Here is a 26,224-nt window from a genome sequence, read left to right as displayed (position 1 = left end):
GTTCTTACTATATAGTGAGGTTTCCAGTATGATCCAGGTTGTATGGTGATTGCTGAATTCATATTGGATATCTGTGTACTTTATTGGAGTACTTGTTCATAGTTCAAACTGTTCACGGAGTTAAAACTTAGTCTTGTGTCCAACAGTGGGTGCCAACATTGTAAATTAAACCAATTGGCAGAACATTAATTCAGTGCCCAGACATAAACCTTTGTTTTGATGAAAACGGAACTCTTTATACTTTCTCGTATCACCAGCAAATAGAACCAATTCCCTGTTCGCGGAAACAAATTATATTTCGTGATTCCGTCTGAGTTTCGACATTGATCAAGCACCGGCTTTCCTCTTTTGAAAACTCTCCAAACTGGGAACATTATCCTGACTTCACATATAGGTTTCCGAGGTAACCACGTCTCTTTTCGTCTGAGAAGGGGATACCTCACTTGAAATAATTGTATTATTATCCATAATCGAAAATGTGTTTCCTGTTTACCCTTCCTTAATGAGAAGGGATCACTTTCAAAGTAGCAAAGTGCACGCCGCGAGTCATGATAAAGGCGATGAATGACGTCCTCATATTCGCCTCACAGTTTTGACGTTACCAAAATGTATATGACATTAACGTTATATTGTATTCACGGTCATTGCACTTCTCTGGAGTTGTGTCTATTAGTTAGGATATCACAGCTTAGTTCGGATATCACTGATTAGTTCGGATATCACAGATATATTAGTGAGCCCATGGTGTTTACGTCCTTGACAGCAATAATACAGCTTTATCGGACAGTCTGTATATATATCGAGTTTAGCCAGGCACTCAAGTTGTTAAGCAACGTTGATAGCAATGGTCAGTCATGTCACATATTGTGACCCGCCCGATTCCCATAACTCGACTTCTATGACAAGCATGAGATATTGGGGGACTCGTCTGACCCGGAATCCCAAAGGGACTCGACTCGTGCCCTGATACTGCTTATCAAACATCAAGCAGACGGAAAGGTTATTTTGTAAGGCCATGACTATGAAACCTCTACCGTTGACTTGAATAATGATGACCGTCATTTGACCATATATATTCTGTTTGAAGGTAATGTCTACATACATGAAATTGTACAACTTCGGTGTGTATTCATTTCACGTACTTTGGCCAGGCAATTTGGGGATTTGATCATTTAAGGTTTTGGGGTATGGTATTTTCGTTGAAGGAAAATAATTCTTTTCTTAATTAAATCTCGACAAATGCAAATATGGTGATAGATGAGGATTGAAAGCAAATTGAGTTTGCTGTTCATTATAAACGAAAAAAATAGTATCTGTGACATTGCTTCTTTTAATGTTCTCCTAATATTTGTGGACATATGCCTTCTGTTTAATTTACATTGCAGATTTGATCATCTGAAATTCCCAATGGTACCATCGCCCCTGATGTAATTACATATCCAATCTTCAATCACTGTCAAAGGACTATTTGATTATATTTGGAATCCTTATTTAACATCATTTTATTTCTGTGCAACTCAGTATTATCTGTAATATGGACGATGTGATGTGGTGGTAATATATAATTCATGATATATATCTAAACATACAGGATGATTACTGTGTAGGAGTAACAGATATACATATATCGGCTCGTAAGAAGAACACAAGATGTGTATATGTCAGATGCAAAGAATTCTGTTCATGGTTGTGACCGGTATGCCACATGTACAAAAAATAAACAACAACAACAACAACGTAAACAACAGCAGTAGCCATGTTTTCACTTTTTCATTTCCATTTTCACTTTACGTCACCCACCTATCCCACACCCACCCAAACCACACAACGGTTATTCGAGAGGAAAATGTTCATACGTACAAATCCTTACCATGCGACCGAAGAGAATAAAGAGAAACTCTGCCAATTATCAATGTATCTCCTAATAATTTCACGGGTGAATTTACATGCCGGCGTATATTTATTCTGTATAACATTCCACATTCACCATTACATCATTAAGTCGAAGATACAAACCGAAAAAGGAATTTAACAGCATTTTATTGAACAAATGAGTGGTGACTTCCAGCATTACACGCCTAATCGTCTACCCATGTCGGACGGCATTGTTAATAGGCCCTACACAAGACAGTAGATTTCTCCCAGGTGCCTGTAACTGAATTTCTCTCACGTTGACTCACTTCTCAATTGTCGATTACAGTGGTTCCAGAGTCCGAGCCAGTGTTTGACGCACCAGTGGTCAACGTTACTGTCAAAGCTGGGACGACCGCCATCTTACCATGCTCCGTCAGGTTTCTCGGTGCGCATCAGGTAACGGAACTTTTGCAAGTACACACTTTGCAATAACTTTTAGGTTAAACAATAAGGTTTTTTAAGGTCTCTTTATCGATGTATAATGTGTACAGAATATTGGTATATGATACAATGGTAACTAATTATTTCGTTGGTCCTGGGTTCGAATCCCGATAATGATCCATCGTACATATGAACGTTTTGGGCCAGGACTTCTACGAATTGTGAAAAATTAATTTTCTTGAAATGAGATTTTACGTCAAGATAAAATTTGTTTGTTTGTTTGTTTGTTGTTTAATGACACACTTGGCAATATTCCAGTTATATGATTGCGGTCTGTAAATAATCAAGTCTAGACCAGCTAGCTGATGTTTATGCATATTAAATGTAAACCAAAAGCCGTTTTAAAACTGAGATATTGTTCTTATCGGCCTTAACACCAACTTACTCGCACTCGCGATATGGACAAAAAATTACACAATCATCAAGCGAAACCTCGTTAGGCGGAAATCCGTTTGTCTAGAAACTAAACCTTTAGGATTAACTTGATATGACAGTCCGCAAGATTGGAAATGTCAGCCAAATAACACCCACCTTCCTTGCATCCATTTTCACATATCCTGTACAAAACAATGAGAAAAGGAATCGTTTAAAAAAATTTAATCAGAATGACAAGCAGCCATGGATTAAGAGGAACAAAGATCAATCACCAGGACCAGATATAATTAACTTTGGAATGGGCTCTTAATGCTTGCAATCGCAGTACTTTAGAGAGTGTTTTTTAAACAGACATTCTCTGTAATTTGACCTAGTTCATGATTTAAACTTCTCGTACCTTAAGATCCTACTCCTGATACAATATCTCAGATCCCAGACTTAAATGTTTGTAATATCTTCAAGTAAAGATAACGACATTTAAAAGAGCTCCTGGAATATTATTTGAACATATAATTTCATATTAATTGACATGTTATATTCTTTGGATATTTTTATCAAATTTCAAAAGGTTAAGTGTAATTTCTCTTCATGTTTTGTTTAACATATATACGAAATGAGGATATCTTCTACAACACAATGGATTTCAAATGGTGCATTAGAGTCAACAAATGACTTATCTTGCATAACCTCATTCTCTTAAGGATGAACATTACATAAACATCAAAATTGCAATTCAGTTCAGTCCTTGAAAAAAACATTAACTGTTCTTTGCAAATAGAACAAATTGGGGCACGGGTGGCCGAGTGGGCTACATGTAGCTAAGTCGCTGCGTTGTTACGTTACACCAGGATGACGTGAGTATGGGTTTAAACCCTATATTCAGAATAAATGTGATCAATGGTTTATCAGTACCATTGCCGTGCCCGCTGCATTCATCAAATTGGTAATTGTCTAAGAGCTGCATCACTTCGGGCTTTCCTCCCACATCAGGCTGACACGGCCGTGATGTAACTGCAATACCAGTCAAGTGATGTTAAGCCCAGCTCAGTCACTTAAGTGTAAACTCATCATTCAAATCCACACTCCAGAAAACATTAAAAGAACAAATGTTGAGGATGATTCTGCCTTATATGAAATTAAGGAATTTATGTAATATGTCATTTGCGATCAATGTGTTTGCCGAAGAACAGCTCAGTGCCTATAGCATGATCATTTTTAAAATGTCCTCATTGACATCATAATGAGGAAGAAAATTCCAGGCGCAATTATGAAATGTAAAATATTTATATCGATACAAATGACCTCTCTCCCCACGACTGCAAGGAGAAAAATATATGCATACACAGTAAGACGATTAAGACGAATATGTTCAATAATTAAAGCTTCATTAATCGAATTGCACATATGTTTATCTGGAGTCCAAAAGTGTCACATTTATCAGTCAGTAATATTCAACTTGTATGTAAGGGATGCATATACCTGACTTGTACAGATATCGATCATAGTTTACTTCATCAAACAATTTGGCTCAACGCAAATTCCTTCGCATTAGAATCCAATTCATACAAGATGTTCACATTTCTTATTCTGAGTAGGTATGAGTGAGTGAGTATGGTTTTACGCCGCTTTTAGTAATATTCCAGCAATATCACGGCGGGGGACACCAGAAATGGGCTTCACACATTGTACCCATGTCGGGAATCGAACCCGGGTCTTCGGCGTGACGAACGAACGCTTTAACCACTAGGCTACCCGACCGCCCCTAGAGTAGGTACATTGACATGCACTGTAAAACATAATATGACATACTATTCATTACAATAATGGCACCAACATATGAATACTAGTGACATTTAATCGTTTATTCAATATTGATGTGTAAGGAAATGCGATTTATGTGTACGTACCAAAAAAGTATTGACATCAGCATAAATAATTCATCTCCTGTTCAATGCTGATGTATGAAGGTATACAGCAAATGGTTGCGCGTGGTAGGAGAGTTGCTACCTGTCTAGGTAAACTTGACTCGTGTTCTAGGGTTCCGGTCAGGAAAGCCTCGGGCTAGTGACTTTGTTCAGGAGCTGGGTTCTGTTTTCCAAGCAGCAAATGGGTACCCGGTAGTATTAGTTGTGAATGGAACTATTTGTAATTAATGTTTGGGTTTTTCACATAACCTGTCTCCAGGTTGTCTGGACGGACCAATGGTCGACTTTACTGACGTTTGAAGACAGAAGGATAATTGACGACGAGAGGATCAGTGTTGAGAGGCCATATACCAAAGACTGGAACCTGCATATCCGAGCCGTGAGAAGCACAGACAAGGGCGTTTATAACTGCCAAGTCAACACAAGCCCAGTCAAGATTAAAACAGTCAACCTGTTTGTTCAAGGTACAGAGATCCCATCATACCAATTTTCAGCACGTCAAAGTGTAGCAAAACATTAGTTGGTTTTTATCGTGTGTATTTACGTTAAGCATGGTGTCGAAGGAAAAAGTGGTTTAATGATATTCCCATGGTGGATGTTGCAATTCATGAATAATACATTCTATAGAAAAAGTAGAATGTGGAGACACAAATATCGAGCACGTGGTTAGACACAAGGTTCTTAACATGCGATGAAGAAGTGAATCTTTATATTATAAAAAATATACATAAGAGTGTGTTATTAGTTTATTTTAGCGAGATTTGATAGATTGCATGTCAAAAATGATCAGTCATGTTAAACATACTTAATTTCTAAGCATGTATTTATTATTGTTGTGATTGCTTTTTGAAGGATAGAGATGTGAATTTCGAAAAAAATAATCAAGATAGACATATAACTTTAGCCTAGATCTAGACATTATGAATAGCTCCAGATCTCAATGTGAGACACTCGGAAATGTATCTTATCCACAATAGCTTCATAAAGAGCTTCATACATGTATACATCTATATACACATGGCACAAAATGCCTATCATGCTATTGTGCAGTTATCTTCATGGTCATTGTAAACTATTTCTTACAGCGCATAGCAAATCTAAATAGGATTTGTCGTTGATGTTTAACCGAATGCACTAGTTTCCTGGTTGCTTAGGCTCTTGAAGGTACTATGGCATCTGAATTCTTATATATTTAAGAAGCATGCTCTTTTTAGTCCGCTGGTGCTTTAATTTTGCTCTAACAAGCGTTGTTGAAGTACAATAACGTGTTATGGATGGCAAAAGCGCTCACCTCAGGGAAATAAAAAATCAAACACAACAATTCTAAGCTCAAAGGATTTGTGTGGTTCCTGCAACGGCCATTTCTTGAAACATTTATTATTTGATTATTGTGGAATTAGCCTCCGACATAAAACATTCAGTGTGCACACACAATGTTGACCCAGCAAAAAGGGTGATTGTAAAATGCCCAATCTTCAAGCTAATGTGATTAGGGTAAAACATTTGCCAACCCGAAATCTCATTTAAGGCCATGTTTTACTGGATCGTAATAGGAAACAAGCATATTTTCAATCATCAACGAATTCAACGTAATTAATTATACAAGGCCGATGATACTAACGGTATTTAATAACACGTATATTGACATATGACGCATGTTACTTTTATTCACCGACCCCACTTTGGCTCTCTTTTTATATGTGATAATTTTCTTTTAACTTTGTAGAATTTTTCTATGTTTATGTTTCAGTTCCAGCGAAGATAATAGCCGATTTATCTTCCAGTGACGTCACAGCGCTTGAAGGAGAGACATTGACGCTTGTATGTAACGTGACAGGCGTTCCCATGCCAACAGTCACATGGTACAGACACCCTCTGGATGACGATGGCTTGAAGCAAAGTAAGTTCAAGACTGGGATGAAAACATTATACTTCATCTGGGATAGAAATAGGATTAATGTTTTTATAATGTTTATTATACTTTCTAAAATTTTAAATTATATCAATTACATAACTTTAAGGGGCAAGAAGTCGCCCAGTGGTCGACGGCGCCGCTTCCCCATTAGTGTCAGACCCGCTCGTGTTGATTATGACCATTAGCGCGTCAGCACCACATGTTCACGTGGTCTAAGTGGTTTAATGACTTCGAACTGCTTCACTTTTGGATTTCTCACCACCAAGCTAACACCCTGTGATGAAACTGAAATACCGTTTAAAGAGGCGTTAAACCCATCTCACTGAAGGCACAGAATGTGCTCTACATCGTTGATACGGTGACATCAATACTCTCTTTGGTTTGAGATGTATAAGTGTACCGCCCTCCCTACCTGTTTGTGTTGGGGGCAGGGACGCCCCAGCTGTCTAATGCCCTGCCATTCGCTATGCAGAGTTGCTTCCCTTATGAGTGTCAGAATCCTATGATCGCGGTCTCTATGTTACAGCACCATAGCATAGCCATGTGCTTATGGTTTACAACGGAGTTTGTTGTTTATCGCCGCTCAGCAATGTTCCAGCTATTCTACGTCGGTCTGTAAATACTCGAGTCTGAACCAGACAATCCAGTGATTGACATCCATCTACGCAATCAGTAAGCCTGACCACCCAATCCCGTTAGTCGCCTCTCATGACGAGAATGGTTACTGTGGGGCTATTCTTACCCCGATCTTCACGGGTCTTACAACAGAATGTTACACGTGTAAATATTGCTTAAATTTGGGTGTCCCCACCCACAGCAAGCACACACACCTTGGTATGACTGAAATCATGTTCCAAGAGGTGTCGAACCACATTCACTCGCATGTTTGAGTATATGTCCAACATTATCACAGTACGACATATGCATGACACTCTAATTACAGTTTCAACATACAGAGTACTGAGAAGAGTTTCAAATTGCTTCAAGCTCATCGTGTTATCTGCATGCTGTTGCTCGATTATTAGTAAAACAGGCATACGACGTTAATTAATTAACTTACTGTAAACAGCATCCTGTTTGCAGCATTAAGATTGATACTCCCTAATGACAATGAGCAAGATATACCAAAGTGTTAGTCGACTCAATTGAAATGTATTTTAACGGTAATACCAACCAGAGTATCATACTAATATCTGCCACAAGAAAAGACACAAATCAATTTAATTGGCACCGACATATTCACATTTTACATTATACAAAATACAAAATACACTTTAGAACCATAATCACATCACAATGATGACTCGAAATATGATTACTCCAAAATAGCCCACGCCAAAGATAATGTAACCAGCAGCGACACATGTGTGATTGGGGGGGAGAGATGGGTCTCCGAGTGTTTAAAGCATCTGCTTGTCACACCAAAAGTGATCCCCCGAAAGATATTGTTGGAACACTGTTTAAATATTGTAAATCTATCTTCAGTCACAAAGGCAACGGAGATGGATAGCACAATCAAATGTTGCTTTATTTCGGAGAAAACAGTATGTCCAAAATAAACAGAATTGAAATCAACAAAACCTCCTAAGTTCAATCATTCTCTTTCACATCCTGAGTGTAATTGTGGTTTATACGCCTATTTCCCATGCGGCAAGCTCGTGATCCATACCGTGGCAACAACCTAACCTTCTCCCAAAGGCGATAAAGCATTGACGCCGTGGCGAATATTGCGATACAAAGGAGACATTGATGGTGTAACAGGCAGCTGAGATTGATGCGACCTGTAGCGCAGGGGTTATGAATGATGGAAGCATCTCTCAGTGTCATGTCTTCAAACATTGTCCCCGACCTCATTCGATCGTTACGCGGTTGGTGGTCAGATGAAGTCGGTGCTTGTGGATTGTTCCGTTCATCAATGAAACCAAGACAGCCACGGACTCTTGGGCAAACCTTTATACTTCGTTAGATATCCACGATGGTTCTTTTAAAAGTCTGTTTTAATTGCATTTGGATTAAGTTGATTGTATTCTCTATTATCGAAGATCTCAAATGCTATCAATGGTTTGCAATAATAGTGACAAATTTTGGATTCTTGTTTACCGCAAGAGGTTTCAGAAGCACGATGAGTTGTTTTAACTGGTATGTTTTTAAATGTAGGAAGAATACTTTAAAACTTTATACGGGAATTGTCGATTTATTAAGTATTCATTGTTTAAGTGTGTTTCTTATGGCATCATTCTCATTAAAATTAGACCTTAGTTTTCGCTACCGCTAAACAAAGATGTGAGGACATCCCATAAGGGGTCAGAACGACCTTACATCCGACCAATCAGAGCGTCCCTTACCAGATCAGTGACAGTCAGAATGCGATTTCTAATCATGCAACCTCGAAAAATTAACACGGGGTATTCCGAACGATAGTTACGGGCTTAACGAGTCCATACAATCTAGACTATCTATTAGCCATTCCAGAATGTTCTTTTGTTCAGGTTTCAAATTTTTAAGCGAGAATTTGTCAAAATATGTTTCGAAGCGTTGTCGCCAATTTGAAATTAGTGCCGTAAAGAACGAGAAAGCTGCCTTCTGATTGGCTTATGTCGACTTCCATGTCATATAATGTCATTCCATTGGTCGGTCAAGGTCGGTCTGACGTGACCCGTATTGGGGTGTCCTCAGATCTTTGTTTAGCGGTAGCGGGAACTAAGATCTGATTTTAATGAGATTGTTATGGCATTTTTCGGCATTGATATGAATTATTTTAAAATAACTCAATGCGCGCTACCAGCAATACAAGTATAACCCTCTCGTGTTTATGTATATCCTTCGTATAATTATAGGGACATAGCCATCTGGAAAATACACACTTACTGGGTTACGTGACTAGATAAAATCTAAGCTTACTTGCATGTTCAACATTTTCCCCACATGACAATTTTCAAGTGACACAGGCAAAACATATAATTTCAGAAAAAATATAGTGTCGTTTTTTTCACCATACAGGAATCGGCATGGACGGTGAAGTCCTTGTCATTTACAACGTCAGTCGATACTGCAGCGACACCTATGAATGCGTCGCATTCAACGATGTTCCTCCAGCGGTGAACAGACAGATAAAAGTAACCGTTCAGTGTAAGTTGCGAGTCATCGCAGTTAATTGTCACCCTTAGCAAAAAATATGAGGATTTTATTCCAGTCAACCGATAATGCTTAAATAACAAGGTAAAAATCGACTCGAACCAAGCCAGGAATCCCTAAATATAATTTGTTACAGTAACAAGCTTTTTACATTTGATTATATTAAATACCTTTTTATGCTGATTGAATCTAGGATCGGTTTTATTGTTTCTTCGTCATCTTGAGGTTGTGTTGCAACTTCAAGTTGTTCTTTTGTTTCTCATAGATCAAATTGTTTCAGAAGCATTACATATTGCATTTCACCTGATAACTGTATGGAATGCCACCGCTTTATCATTTACCTCGTTAAATGAAATAACTTCGATAAAGTTGTCTCTTGTTTATTCTTTCCAGCACCGTTTATTTCTAAATTCAAGTCAAATGTTCACTTTCATATTTATACGAGCATTTACAAATCCAAAGTCGTTATGTTCGGATTTATCATAAAGGCATCCCAATACTTTACAAGCAGCTCTCTAACAAGCACTATCATTATGTTGCTGTGCGACCAAGATAGATATCGAATGGAAGGCGCTGTCTTTTCTCCTTCCACTGGCCCCTTTAACGTCGATAGAAGCAACTCAAAGTATCGACCCAATACCACCAACGCTCACAAACCCAAGCGGGCCATAAAATACTAGAATCCAGTCCCTTGATGATATGATAAACCATTTTATAGCCGAGGTGATAAAATGTAAGACGTATTTCCTGAATACACTACAAATATCCCTTTAAGACACCATACAACAAAAACATTTCTTGTGCCATTCCGTCTCAGGTTTTCGTTTTGTGCAATGAAAGTCCCAACTCAATTGTTAGGATTGCTTTCAAGAATTCATTTTAAGGGGATTATTTACATGGTACATCATCGGCAACAAAAGTTCTCAGGTAATTGTTTTAATGCATACCTTATGTGTCCTTGCAATTGTCCGTAGCTTCTGTCACTATCTCATAACGTCAGAAATGGTGGTTGGGGAATTTATGTTTGATTGCCTTTGATTGCCACTCGATTTTAATATTCTTTGACATGGCCCTTGAATGCGGATCAAAGGCCATATATCGAAAACTGGTTTCTCTACTCCGACGTTATTATGTGTCATTATAAAGCGAGATAAGTCCCTTTTTGCTTACTTGTTCGTTGGCTTACAGTTCCACCGGAGGTCAGATTGCCTACCAAACGCATAGGACAGGATGTTGGCAGGGAAACCATCTTAGAATGTGTCATTGCTGCCAGCCCACAGGAGATTAGCGTATGGATTCGCAATGGGAAGGTTAGTTAAAGGTTATTCGGGTTGTTTCCAAACTTCAAAATCGAACACGTTATGGAAATTCGTTAATGTTTCAAGTAATTCATACGAATTTTGTATTCTCAAATCCTTTATTCTTTTCACAAACGTAGACGGTTAAGAGGAATGAATGTTTGTAAGCAATGTTTATAGTCACCTCCGGATATGACGAAGTCGGTTATAACGAACCAAATTTAATGAAGGAATGTAAAGTTTAACGTGAGTAAGATTATAATTCGGATATAACAAACACTTGCAGTTCGTTGTATGAGAACCTATTTGTATATTAAGAACAGATCAGGACATCAATAAGAATATGAACAATTACCTGGTGGATATGTGGATGCTTTTCTGTCTTTTGTGAGAATGCATTTTTTTACATTGGATTAAATTATTGTTGTGTATCTCTGTCCTAACATTGTTCTCTTTTTTTGTAACAGGAACTAACCGACAGTGAAAAGTATCGCATTGAGATATACGAAGATAAGGACCACACTATTACTCTGAGTTTGAGGATTAGAAATATCAATGCATTTGATTTTGGCCAATATACTTGTATGGCATCTAATATACTTGGCAAAGACAAGGAGACGATGCAGCTCTATGGTAAGATATATGTGTATGGCAATACCGATTTTAACCGAATATGGGTTCCTGCCACTGGAGTCTGTGATTTATGGCGGGTTATAGGGACTATCTAACATTCCAACAAAGACGATAACGCGAATCTGGAAGTTTCATTTTACATCAGCAATTGACTTTATATGGAACCCAAATATGTAGAAATATCGCATGTAATATTTGCACATGTACGTTTGAGTGAATCTCAATGCTGTTTTTTGTGTTAAAACCATAGGTCACAGTGCTTTATTGTTCAGAAAAATGCGATATGTCTTCCATTGTTCATGACGTCACAAATTGATCACATTACGTCATCTGAACAATAGGCTGCGTCAGTGAAGTTACATCATGTCATACGTTTTTCTTCATATTCCCTCATCTCTGAGTAACATATAGTATAACAGCCGGCGCTTGTGTGTGTGTGTGTGTGTGTGTGTTAGTGTTAGTGTGTTAGTGTGTTAGTGTGTTAGTGTTAGTGTGTGTGTTTGTGTGTTCGGTGTGTGTGTGTTAGTTAGTGTGTTAGTTAGTATGTGTGTGTGGGTGTGTGTTTGTTTGTCTGTCTGTCTGTCTGTCTGTCTGGGGTGGGGGTGGGGCACAGCAAAAAGAGTGTAGGTTTCCGTCTTCCAGAAACCTTCTGGAAACCTTCCGGTTACCTTCCCATTTTGGATCTGGTCCGGAAACCTTCCAGATACCTTCAGCAACCTTCAAATTTCTTGGTATTTTTTTATGTGTTTCACAGTTAAGTGAACAAAATGGATCCCCCAAATTTTGACATTTTGGGGGGAAGGTTTCCGGAAGGTATCCAAAATGGGAAACCTACACTTTTTTTGCTGTGGGGGTGGATGGTTGTTGGTTGTGTATGTGTAGAAAAGGTGAAAATTTCAAAAACGTTTACCCGTTAAGTTAAGTTATGACGGTGACACAAGGTATCCGCGAAACGATTGAACATACTCTGACAACTTGTTCATAGAACAAAGTCTCTGAGAGAGTGAGTCGTGGAACAAGGAAAGAGTTCTCAAAAGTTGTTTTTGTCAAAATTCTGAAATATTGTGATCGTTGTCGATTATTTATAAAAAAAACAATGAATCCGTACATATGATCGTATGTGATATGCGATATTTAATAAACTAGAATACTATGTCTGATGACATTATTTCCATACGAAAATCGTCGATTATCTACGTACATACATGATTTCACAAATAGGATCGTATTTGATATACGATACTTCAAATGTTTGTTTTTTTCATAACAAGAACATATTTACATAATTGCAAGCAAGTAGTTCAGTATCTTTGGTCACTTTTGAGACCAATCACAGAGGCTAAAAGGAAATGTCATATGGCACATCTGTTTTCAGAACGATACACTTGGCATGTGAATCAGAGCGATATTTGCAAGAGCAAAATAATCAAATAAACACATCTACAATGTTAATCGATTGCTGGTGACAGCCACATTGCTCTCCAACAGTACGTGTAATTCCTTCTCTCAAAAGGTTCAACTTTCTTTGTGTCATTTGTGCGTGCTTTTCAAAAAACAATAATGACTGGTGTATATTATACTACGCCTTGGCTTCGACAAAGATGAATAATAAAATTCTTTTAAATGTAAAACTTTCAACGTAACCTCAAAGAAATTGCCTTTGTTACATAATGTTTTTAATTACTTTGTGAGAATATTATCCCCTTTCCTAATGTAAAGCAAATAGACCATAGGCATCTCAAAGTGATAGAAACATTAACTGTTTCACCTCACTGATGGTTGAGACACAATTCCATGTCGGACAGATTGTTGAAGTGTTCTTTTAAAATAATATCTGGGAATTCGCGGTGTGGAGCGAATTAGCGATTTCTGAAATGAACAACCAAGGGCAATTTTAAATCAGTCGGAAGATAATCTGTTCAAAGAATACTGAGGAAAATCACAATATAAAAATAAAATGTCGGTGTATCATAAAAAAATAAATTTCGAATTGATGACATCATGCTTTGATGAGGATAGTGTAAAATTAAATTAAAGAAAGAGTTGGCAACGCTTTCGGTGTATTAATTTTTTTAGTGAATGAATATCAAGCCGCAGGACTTTACGCTAACTGAGCTATGTTTAAAGTAACATGGGTGTGAAGACGCGATGATCTTCTTTCGTCAGTAGGACTCTGATTCCAACATGGAAGCCACCACATATATCTTGCTATGGACATGACTTAATGGTGTGATTCTATCTCCTGCAGATTATTCGATATACAAGAAGACAACGACACAGTCTCCCCCGACAACACCCCCTCCCTTGTACACACCTTTTTCCCATTACCCCCTGGCCACACAGAGGACATCTGGGTATGGGGGTCGCACGGAGCTGCAGTTTGTTACCATCAAACAAACGACGAAACACATACCTGGCAACAATGGTAACTATATGGTTCAATATATATTCAATATGTTAACCGTTTGACTGGTTTCTTTGTTTAAAATAAAATACCACTGTAATACCAAAATACAAAGCACGTACATGTGCCACTAGTACTATTCCACATTAGTACCGTCTAGACGGAAACTGTGACAGGTGGCAGAAAGTATATAATTTCGTGTTATGATACTGTTAATCTGCTCTGGTGCCCTACTAGAACCAAAGGTTATGTTTGAAAGGCTGATCAAGGCTGTCTTTCAACACTGCAACATGATTGCTAAGTTTCTTTTTCTCCCCTGGCAAATGAGAAGAACTACATTAAGATAAAATGTCACCCCAAAACAGACATTTTCACTTACATGTTCACGTATAGAAAAATCACTTCTGGGAAGAATTTGGATTCTCCACTGTCTTCTCATTAGCTATGTATCATATAAAGCCAACATGTAAGGAGATATAAACTTTTCTGACATATCACGTTTTTATTCCTGTAGAAGATGCTCACAGACCTTTAGGAACCAGGAACAGCAACGCTGTGACGTCGGTACACGTCGTGACAGAACTCTTTGCAACCACAGCAACGATTGCCATATTCTTGTCAAACCAATGGTTGTGAAACGTGGGAAGTTTAAACAGTATTACATATTTGCTCAACCAACGCCGTCCAGAGACTTCCATGTTGTATAGATACTAGAGGGACACATATTGGAGTACAGTAATTTTTGACTTCGTTTGGTGAATGTGGGGGTTTTGGTTTTTTCAACAAGCGGGATATACCATCGCATTCTACCCTGGCACTATGGACTTACTGCCAACATGGATCATGATAATAATATTCAGATCTAGCAGTGTGTAAGTATACATTTCAATTTTTATGTAGTATGGGTATGGAGTTGCGTCGCTTGATTTTGGGTTCGAATCCCGATTATGTTTCTAGGTTTGTCAGCACCATACCCGTGGACGTGGGTTTCACCGAAGTAGTAAACGTCTGAGACCTGCATCACTTCGGGCTTTCCTGCCACATTAAGCTGACACGCCGTGATATGACTGGAATACTGTTAAAACGGCGTTAAACCAAACTCACGCACTCACTAAATTTGTAATGTGTATTAATGCCTCGAATAACACGACGAGACGTTTAATATCAAACACTTACAAGATTTGTATTTGGCAACTCATTATATTCAAAATAGAAACGGCATTACGTATATGGATACGTACAATTTTAGATGTAAATGAATACATTTTTCTGTTGTCCATTGAAACATTTGTCTTAATTATAAGGTAACACACTGTATTAAATTTTACGTTTTAATATTTCTTTTTTATCAATTCCACTCGTACGTTTCACTCACCTTCTCCTCAATCATCACTAGTTGACAGTGATACATAAAAACATCCCCATGACATAGGCGGTGTGGTACAACGGACTCTGGTCCAAAAAGACATATGATTTCTTATGCTTATGAAATTGGTTTTGTCGCTTTTATACACATTTTCGTCAATGTTGTTTTATTAAAAGGATTAAGAAACAGTACTCCAGTCACATGGGGCAATTAGGCAGATTGAAGGTGTATCCCTTTCTTTCAGTGTATCAATTATTTCTGAGTTATGTGTCTGTGATATGACAACCCCGTCAACTTACGTTGGCACAGCTGGACAAGGGTATCGCGCTGGCACTCGACTGGTTCCGGAAGAGAGCTACGAGCACAGTAGGAGCTCTCGATGAGTAGGTTTATGTGGGAGGTTTAATTCCCCACATGCACATATCCTTTTTCCCTTATTAATAGAGCTACAGCGATTGCACATGACGTTAACGCTCAACAGTTTGCCTCTTTTCGTGCGTTTCCTTTTTTTACTTTGTAATGTACTGATGTAATAAACGTCTTTGATGTTGAAATATGAACCATGTTTTACAATTTAGTCAACTGACTACTTTCATTGTGGCACATTTCAAAAGTAAATCAACGAGTGAAGCTTGTGGACGAATTCACGAGGGATGTTAAGATCCAATTTTGGTTCATCTGGTCCCATGACTATATAACCTTACATATCCTGCGACTGCACACTTCATTTAGGTGATTTCATCAAAATATATCCTTTTTTTCTGAAATATTTTAAAATTTTGAAAATATTCGAAGGTCTTGTCATAAATCACACTACCCAGAGATTTATTTATGCGGAGATGGTGATGACCATGCACTGTGTCAGGCTGTTCAATTCATCGTGATCAGAACGCAACTCGGCCGTTAAGGATGAAGACGGAAGAGCATATGCTATGAATTATTTAGACCTATTTGATTAATTGAACCAAAGCACATGTAGGCGTACTGACCGGAATGAAGTCCCCTGTTCTTCAAAGCATGAAAAATATTTGTTCATTTTAATTGAAAATAGTTCTAATTCAAAGTACTTTAAAATAGTATTCTTAGAAACCGCAAGATCCAGAAAGCTGATAAATCGAAATATCCATCAGTACTTACAGGTCTGTTATTAAGTACTTACATGTCTGTTACTATGAAAGCAGATATCTTCGAATTCTTCTCTAGAACCGATCATTGTATTATCAGGATGTGACTATTTGTACATGTTCAAAGCAGGATTTTTTTCTTTTAAAATGTGACATTTTTTTAACACTCGAACATTTTAGACTTACAAGATTAAGCTCGGGTTCATTGTTAAATTGTTCGGGAAGATCGACATTTGAAGGTTTGGGGAAACACAGTGACTCATCTTTCTACGAGTTCGGACTTTGTAAGATTTTCTTCCGAATACTGAACAACTTTTAATGATATAATACAAGCCATACGTCTGTACGAAATGTTGTTCAAATAAAAAAAGTGATCAAGTGATGTATAGATGGACATTTCCGATAAATTCCATACTCTTTTTGTAATGTTCAAACGTTGGAATTTGAAGTTCTAACGGACCTAAGAGCGATCTTACTGAACTAAATGAACTCGGGAAAACCCTTCCAATATTCATAAGAAATATCAAATCAATAAACAGGGTTCATTGTACGATTCCGACTGTATAATCAGCATGTGTTTATGAATCACTGTCAAATAGTGAACATCATCCTTTGAACAGTCTATACAAGTTTCATTTTTTCCCTTCTCGAGTTTTATTTTTGCCATCGTAACAAACAATGAGGCGAACAATATTTACAGAGTGAAGGGAAATCTTCTTCTTCTTATGGTCAACATCTGCAAGATATAGGATTTTATATTAATTTAAAAATATTAAATCTCACACTGCATTTTGAAGGTGCAGTATTTGCCAAAGTTATGTGTTATATATATATATAGAATACTAAACCAGCTCCCGTGTACCAACACCAATTGTATGAAACGGGTGAATAGTTCTGGTATCTGCACTATTCACGAGTTGCATTAAATTGGTACTACACGGGGGCGAGTTTAGTGTTAAATTTATTACTTGCCGTTAAAAACCTTTTTTTAGAATTCCAATGCCGTGTGTATTATAATATAGGCAAACATCTTCGCGATCCACCGGCGAAACAATGCCATGTGACGTCAGCCAAGCAACAAGGTTGCTGCGGTCACCAAGTGTGCATAAGCTCCTTTCAGTGATCTATCATCTCCCCAATGTCGTATGAGCCATTGAGTGGCAATACTAGTATTTGTTCTTGAAACTTGTTCAGAATCAGAATCAGTTTATTCTCAGAAACCACAAAAGGTGGTACAAGAGCATATTACAATAAATAATTATGCATATGTACAAAAGTCAGACAAGATGGTGAGAGAAGTTCCCGCAGTACATTAACACGCGCTTTGGAATTACACAATGTATAATACAGCTCTAAGTTTATAAAAAGGGTAATATCTCCACGGGCAAGTAATAAAGTATATTATGATATTATTTCTCTTGTTCAGAACAGCGGTAGTTTCGTTGATCATGTAAGTGTGGGCCATATTCTGATTTGTTGAAGAACGAGGTTAAAATTGAATGTATTGCTTGGAAATCTTCTGGATTAATCACGAACTAATTCGTTTCTTGTATTGTACATGTCTCAGTCGCAAAAATGAAATGAAAAGACGTCGTTTTCGGCAGATCGACGTGAATAATGAAATAACAAATTATTTCATTTATTAAGGATTTGACAGAAAGCATGAACACTAGTGGAATATTCATTGTATACTGCTGACTACGTATAGGTCGGATAATTGAGTGAATGAGTTACTGTAAATTTGGTTTAACACTGCTTTGAACAGAAATTTATCGTTCGCACGGTCGCCATGTGGTGTTTACCGCCTTGTTGCAACCAACGAGGACGTATATAATACTGACAAAAATCAAGGTGAATCGGGGATCACTGAATCCTGTGGAACGAAGGGACGGAACTATTGCGCCTTATACGAATTGTGACATTTGAAACACGTTCAGGCATAAATTATTCAGTTAGACGAGCAAGCTTCTCCAGGCAACTGTGCCTGATTGATTCTGGTGTATAGTGTCAACGTGGCCAGTTCCACCTGATTATGTTTCTAGGTTTGTCAGCTCGTGGGTTTCACCAAAGTGATAAACATCCAAGACCTGCATCACTTCGGGCTTTCCGCCCACATCAAACTGACACGCCGTGATATAACTGGAATACTGTAACAATTCAAAACCAAATTCGCTTACTCCCCCACACTACTCCCCCACACTACCTCTAAACCGCTACCGCTAAACAAAGATCTGAGGACATCCCAATACGGTTCACGTCAGACCGACCTTGCGCGAACCATGACCGACCAATGGAATGACCAATCAGAAGGCAGCTTTCTCGAGCTTTACGGCACTAATTTCAAATTGGCGACTACGCTTCGAAACATATTTTGACAAATTCTCGATTACAAATTTGAAACCTGAACAAAAGAACATTCTGGAATGGCTAATAGATGGTCTAGATTGTATGGGGTCAGTCGTTGAACCCGTAACTATTGTTTGGAGTTAAAGTTTTCGAGGTTGCATGATTAGAAATCACATTCCGACTGTCACTTTCATAATCTGATCTTTGTTTAGCGGTAGCGAGAACTGAGGTCTGATTTTAATGAGATTGCCGTCATATTATTGTCGTAAAACAACAAACACAACGCATCGGCAATGTTTCGGTTACATAGGTAAACGTGAATCTAACCTATTGGGTCCCTAACAAACCTGCGAAAATTATTGATCTGTAAACCATGTCACACTAGTACTGCTAAATGTAGAGATTTCTCTAAAACTAAAATACCAGATAACAAAGTTCAGTAGGATTTGATAATGATTATGATGATTCATTTTGCATTTTGTTCATTCACCTATATGTTTTGTTCAGTGTGATGATCTTTCAAAAATATTATTCACAAAGTTTTGTATTTTCAGTTGACAAGAAACACCCTTCAGCTTTCCAAGGCGACATGGCTCGACCGTGTATATTTTATGTGCGCTTACAACAGCTGTCAAGGGTGTCGATGAAGGGATGTTTCCAGTGACCATGTTCCACATAACAGTACCAGTGACTACGTCATTGCTTTAAAGTACAGATAACCATTGATGTCAAAGCACATACTATCGCATATGTGTATTGTAAATAATGCAAGTGTTTTTGTTATATGTTGTGTTTATTGTTAAACCACTGGTTCCATGTTGTTTGATATAACACGGTTATCTCCCTTCCCACGTGTTTGCCAATTGTATCTCGCGTTCACATTCAATGTGAATAAACAAAAATATATGTGCACTTCTCACGCTGTTCTTGTCAATACTGCTGATATTTAACAATTAAAATGAACATTCTTTGAATGTACATATTTCCTTATGTCGAATATTTCCTTCCAATAGTGTGTACAAGACAAATCACTGTTGAGAATATTTGATTTCATTGCAGAATATTTTCATTTACTAGGCATAAATGTACATTGACAAAAAAAACATTATGATAGACACGACCATAAATTATATAATCTCGGAATTTATATAGAAACAGAGTAAATTTGGTACACTGTTGGCAATCTTGAGAATATTCTGGGAAGAACTCGTATGCAAAGAGCAAATGTTTTAAGTAAAGGGTTTAAGATTCTAGAACAATATGGTACCATAGAAACATTTACGGCGTGAGATCTACTGGTTTAGCGTATTGGTTTATATTCTGGTGTACGAATAGGAACAGTGTTGTGCATTTACACGATCATTGGTAACCGTTTAAACAGAGGTAGACATGACGAACATATGAATTACTTCCTTTGTGACCCGTGAAGATCCGGGGTAATATAGGTCTTCAGCAACCCATGCTTGCCGTAAAAGGCGACAATACTTGTCGTAAGAGGCGACTAACGGGATCGGGTGGTCAGGCTCGCTGACTTGGTTGTTGCATGTCATCGATCGCAATTGCGTGGATCGATGCTTATGATGTCAATCACTGGATTGTCTTGTCCACACTCGATTCTTTACAGACCGCCGTCATATAGCTGGGATATTGGTGAGTACGGCGTTAAACAACCAACCAACCTTGTATTTTTTCAACAACGTTTTGATACAGACGCAGTTTCCATTACCAGTCAACTGAATATATGTCCACCATTTACAAATGTTCATTTCTTCCGCCACTTATGCTTGCTATAACGGTAACTGTAACATGTCCCGAGTGTTTATTGACGCATTGTACATTTCACTTGTTGTTGTTTCAAGTACATGTACTTGTATGTCAATATACTCATGACATACATGTCTTGCACACGTATTTCAGTCATGTTCATTTCATACACAACCGTGTGAGTGAGTGAGTTTGTTTTTACGCCGCTTTCAGCATTATTTCAGCAATATCACGGCAGGGGACACCAGAAATGGGCTTCACACATTCTACCCATGTCGGGAATCGAACCCGGGTTTTCGGCGTGACGAGCGATCACTTTTTAACCACTAGGCTGTCCGACCGCCCCTCATCCACTACTCATCAAAAAAAGGTATACCATGTTAAGGGTTCGACGGCGTTTCTGTCGAGAGCAAGTTAAAGAGCTCAAGGAACAAGAGGTTCCCAAGAACACCCCAGAGACGTCTTCAGAGTGTGGTATCAGCCAACATTGTCAAAATACTTTTCTAATATATAGCTTTACTTTGGATCATCAATCAATACTCGTATATAACATATTATTTTCTCCGTGGTTGGTACTGGTATCTGCGTAAAGCTGGTTATTGTCCATTAGCGTCTTTGTCTAATCTTCAACGATACCTTGTTTGACAACTCCTTTGTGTTCACGACGCCATGAAAAAACAGTCATGATGTGTGAGGTCAAGGTGACATTCAGCAATCAATACTCCCTCGTGTTTTGCGTTCTTCTTCTTCGTTCCCTCCTAACTGAATAGAAGGCCGCACGATGCCTTCAGTGTCGCTTAATTGTCCTGAATTTCGTTCTGAAATGCCTTCCACAGTAACATCTTTTTAGTTACAATTATTTTATAAGTTTAGACTACATTTAATGTAGATTTCAGATTTGACTTTATTGATTTAAAGAACCAAAGAAGTCACATTCTTTTTATTGTCTATTATAGTAATTTTAGTCAACTTGGCAGTTCCTGTATACTTAAAAGTGTATAATGAGAGCGGAAAGGCAAAACTGAAATGGAACAATAATAAAATATTGGTCATCTGCAGCAAATATTAATTGAAAATAAGAATAAGCAAAATTAGATATATCTAGTAATATTTTTTATTCTGGTATTCTGGACAATGTATCTTACGTTATCCTTAACTTAATATAACCTATTATTATGAAAGAAAAAGAGAGGGACTCTTCATCGTTTCATCGTGTAATCCTTCACTGCCAAAAATTACATTTTCGCCAATTTTAATATTGTTTAAGGCCCAGTTGTACAAAACAGTGTTTGAAAATGTGGTTTTGTGTCATTTATGTTAATAGTATTGCATGTGCTGTTTAGGGATTACCATGCAAGTTTATTATTATTATTATACACAGATTAAAATAAATTAATGCAGCAAAGAGGGTTTGGGTGATCTGGCACACTCAGACAAATTAGGCTCATCATCAGCTCAGGGCCCTTGCCCCCTCTACACGCAGCCCAGGCAGCGAATGGGACTTCTCCCAGGAAGCGCAGCCTAGGCGAACCCGTCCAAGAACTTTTCGGAGAATGTGAAGACTCCCAAAGACTGCTGCCTTCTGCATTACCCAGATTGTCAGAAGGGCTGTATTCCTGGTAGCAAACCCGAGTACTCTCCCAATGTCAGTCAACAGATTGGGAGGTACTAAAGCTAAGGCACCGAGAACATTGGGGATTATTATTATGATGATGTTTATGATGATTATGATGATGATGATGATGATTATTATTATCCACCATGCCCTCAGAGGCTTGCTAAATTAAGCCCCAAAATCAAAGCTAATACTTGAAGGTATATGTTTTCTCAGTATGCCATTTGCAAGAAAACTTTTTCAAAACGGCGTTAAACCCAGCTCACTCACTCACTCTAGTTTCATATGTGTTTTCTTTAATAGATCTACTGATGGACATATTGTTTCTGGTTTTTCTCCTTTTCTCGTTTTAGCTTGGCGATTCCTGTAGTCGATGGTATAATGTACACTCAATGTCCGATCGCCACATATGCCTCGACTTACGATATGCCACTTTAACCGTGTAAAGTATTATATCTCACACTGACATTGTCTGGTTATGTGATACGCCCACTTCCAGAGGCAAATTCATGCATATGGCTGGGGTATATCCCAGTGGCATCAATGATGTAGGTATGTATCAATCCCATTGCATTTTAGAACCTCCTATTTGTAATTGAAAAAGTAATTGCTATTTAGATACCCATTACAAAATATTATAGCTAAAATGGATAGAATTTTCATTAAACCGCCCGCATGTTATCAGTAATGAGCGGGCCACTGTAACTTGATAATGCCCTCATATTACTTGACGACGGGTCATTATCACGCCCGTTGTTAGGTGACGTCATAGGATAGGATCGGGGACGTCACGTTCAATAGTGACGTCATCTGGTTTGTTCTATGACGTTTCCATATTTGTAAAAGTGGGTCAGTGACATTCGTGTTGATTGCAGTAAATGTTTCAAACACGATATTGTTGTTTCTTTTTATTCGATAAAAAATTCCATCCATTTTAGCGATAATAACGGTAACGCTATTTTTCTGGGCATTATCATTTGCAGAAGCCCTAGGGCCTTGGTCTTTTCAACTGCCCTCTTTCGTCGGGCAGTTAATGGAAGACCTCGGGCTTCTGCAAATGATAATGCCCTGAAAAATAGCGTTACACTTATATTATATCAATTAAACCAAACGTTGTAACGTTGGAAGTCGCCTTTGGGGGGTTTTATGTGTAGGTCAGCATGCTTGTGAATGGGAAGCCGTAAATTCAAGATATTTCATTATAGGAAACGTTTGTCCACAATTAGATATGTGAATGTGGTAATCAACGCTTAACTCAGAAGAAGTAGAGACGCGTTCATTTTACCCTACCCAGTGCACACGCTACAGCACACATGATCTAATCTGACCATCTTACAAGAAACCCACTATTGTATTATATGCCTCTACAGACAACAATTGATTTTCTGACTTTTACCATATAATATGACTGTTGCGGTCGTTTTAATCGAAACATGCCAATCATATTTGGACCTGAGTTTTATTTTCCACGTCCCTCTGTAACGCTTTTATCGTTGTCTGTCTAACCCAATTCTCAAAGGAAATGGAATAAAATTTTCTTGTGAAATTCCATAAGTAATCAGACTGCTTCTGACGTTAAGAAAATTAAGCAAAGACTAGAAGGCACTGGAGGATCGCTGAAGAGTCCAGTTCGAGGTCCCTTTACAGTATCGTCTATTGATCAAGCTTTCGGTGAAACTGTATATGGCTATGTCAATCAAATCTATTAGTCTCCTGAACTTCCTACCAAGCTTCTGAGGCAAACTGACACTGGTGATTGGCTATGATTGAATTACAGAGGGCGCTGGGTTATTTCAAATGTCTCCCGAGACTTTGTTGCTTCCCCAACACTTGTCAGTTAAAGTGTTAATCTCCCCGTCGAGGCTTACGGGGTGATCATTAGGTCAGCTCCATCGTTCCTATACTTGTACGAAGCTCAGACAGGTCGCCGGTCAGATGACATGAGGATGGCACATAACGTCAAGTCCACCTTGACCTATCGTGTACAACCAAGTGGTATGGAATCTGCCATACGCAATGTTCAGCGTACATCAAAGCTAATTGCCATTCCTGTGTGTGTGTGTGTTTCGACGGTTGTATTGCACGAATTTTCATGTTAATGCGTATGGTGTTACGAGGGTACCATTAAATGATTTATATAAAACCATTGAAAATTAAGACTTTGGGAGTAGAGGTGTTACCTCAAAATATTACCCATTAGACTTTGATATAATTGTCATTAGATTTGAAAGCAGATTTGCAATCGGCTTAAAGATATGAGTGCAAATAGAACTTTGCAAATATAACAACGTATTTTCTTTGTATGTAAATATTTATAACAATGTATTATTATATATTAAAATCTGGTTGTATGATTAATGTTAAAATTGAATTATCATTTCATAAAGTAAGTATCGTTCACAGTGAAGCCAATTCAGTTAGTCTTGATTATGTACTAATTATTATTGTTATACTTTAAACACATGTTCTGTACCTTTGTACGTCGTACGCTTAAGTCGTGCACCTAGATGTTATATTCATAATATGCATTAAACGTGGCGAAATCAAATAAACAATTTGATCCGTTCAAATTACTGTTCTTCCAAAGCGATAATTTCCTGCGTGAAGGTCAGTGGTATTATTCTCCTGTAATGTTGGCGTTGAAGTGTTTAAGTGTAACATAATAGTACCATACTATTGTGTTAATTTGTCTTTGGTGTGTATTTATGACAAATACCACTCTTACAGTCACATGCAATTTGTTACACAAAAGGCGGAGTAAACATCGTTTTGTTTTTTTGCTGAAGAAATAGAACTGCTTCTAATGCCATGTTTAATGCCATGTTCAGACATATTTGTAAATACATAAAGGTCAGTACAATAATCTGGGGAACTTCAGGATATGTTTGTGTTACAACTATGTATGCAGTTACTATATTGTGTATACAGTGAAACCCCGTTATCCAGACGATCGTCCGGATGTTCGAGTTAACTGTCATTGGGCTGTGTCATTAGGAGTTAAACATGTTAAATTTAGCGCGGTTAAATCTCCAGGTAACCTAGCTCTACATTGAAAGCAGTATGTTTATATCGTTTCTACCATGACTAAATAAAACTTGAACTCTTTGGAGTTAGATAATACATTGAGATGCGTGCGTGTTTTGAGTGGAACGTCGCTCTCTGTTGTCCTCAAAACTTGAAATACATTCTCTTTGTAGATTTCTATTGTGTTTTCTGCACGAAATGTATTGCCACACATCCTTTGAATATTGTAGTAACCGTCACTTTTCATGTTGTAGCTTATAATTGTACATAAATATGCCTACATACAATGGCTGAAAAAGAAGTACTGTTCTATAAATATTAGCTTCCGCGGTGACGCGGCCGTCAATCAGAAACCTCTAGATCTAATTGACCAATCAAACTCGAGTGTTTTCCAAATTCATGGTAAAATGCCACTTTGTAAGACTGTAAGACTTCCGTCTTGTCTTTCTTCCATTCATATAATGTTCATTACTATTTTATTTTTCTTGTCCCAATGCGTGTCATCATAAGCCGACGGCGTGAGACGTTGCTCACAATATCAGTCACTGGATTGTCAGGGTCAGACTCGATTATTTAAAGGCTGGAATATTGCGTTTAACAACAACGCAACCAATGTTAGGGATCCGTTTCGGCAGACATTCCAGAATATACGTTTCCGGATTTACGGCATCCGGAATAGCCAGGTTTCACTGTATATCAGTATGTGAGGAAATGATGTTCTCAATATTGGCATTATGTTGGTCATCCATTCTATATCATGCTTCATCGTTCAAATATGTAAATAGTATAGTTAGTATGTAAATAAATTGTTTCGATGTACTGTTTCCACCATGCTATCCACGTGACGAATCACGTGCACAGAACGTGAATAAACTTAATTGAATCACCAACATTTTTTGTGTTCCATGAAATACGACCACATGTAAAAACATTATACATAGAAAA

General features: G+C 37.9%; 1 protein-coding gene across 1 annotated transcript in view; it reads left to right on the top strand.

The window, feature by feature from the left end:
• Window positions 1–19,730, top strand: part of LOC139442312 (limbic system-associated membrane protein-like) — a 127,790-nt gene extending 108,060 nt beyond the window's left edge. Inside the window, exons 2-10 of the mRNA XM_071223102.1 lie at window positions 2,201–2,310; window positions 4,915–5,119; window positions 6,406–6,555; window positions 9,571–9,699; window positions 10,894–11,015; window positions 11,471–11,636; window positions 13,885–14,061; window positions 14,555–14,912; window positions 19,431–19,730. Of these exons, the coding sequence (XP_071079203.1) occupies window positions 2,201–2,310; window positions 4,915–5,119; window positions 6,406–6,555; window positions 9,571–9,699; window positions 10,894–11,015; window positions 11,471–11,636; window positions 13,885–14,061; window positions 14,555–14,676 (1,181 nt within the window). The 3' untranslated portion in view covers window positions 14,677–14,912; window positions 19,431–19,730. The remainder of the gene's footprint in view (window positions 1–2,200; window positions 2,311–4,914; window positions 5,120–6,405; window positions 6,556–9,570; window positions 9,700–10,893; window positions 11,016–11,470; window positions 11,637–13,884; window positions 14,062–14,554; window positions 14,913–19,430) is intronic.
• Window positions 19,731–26,224: the final 6,494 nt, after the last annotated feature.

Source organism: Haliotis cracherodii, unplaced genomic scaffold, assembly GCF_022045235.1.
Source record: "Haliotis cracherodii isolate W230 unplaced genomic scaffold, xgHalCrac1.p SCAF_5, whole genome shotgun sequence".
Taxonomy (NCBI): domain Eukaryota; kingdom Metazoa; phylum Mollusca; class Gastropoda; order Lepetellida; family Haliotidae; genus Haliotis; species Haliotis cracherodii.
Note: the sequence above shows the minus strand (reverse complement) of the source record. Positions and strands in the feature narration are given on the sequence as shown.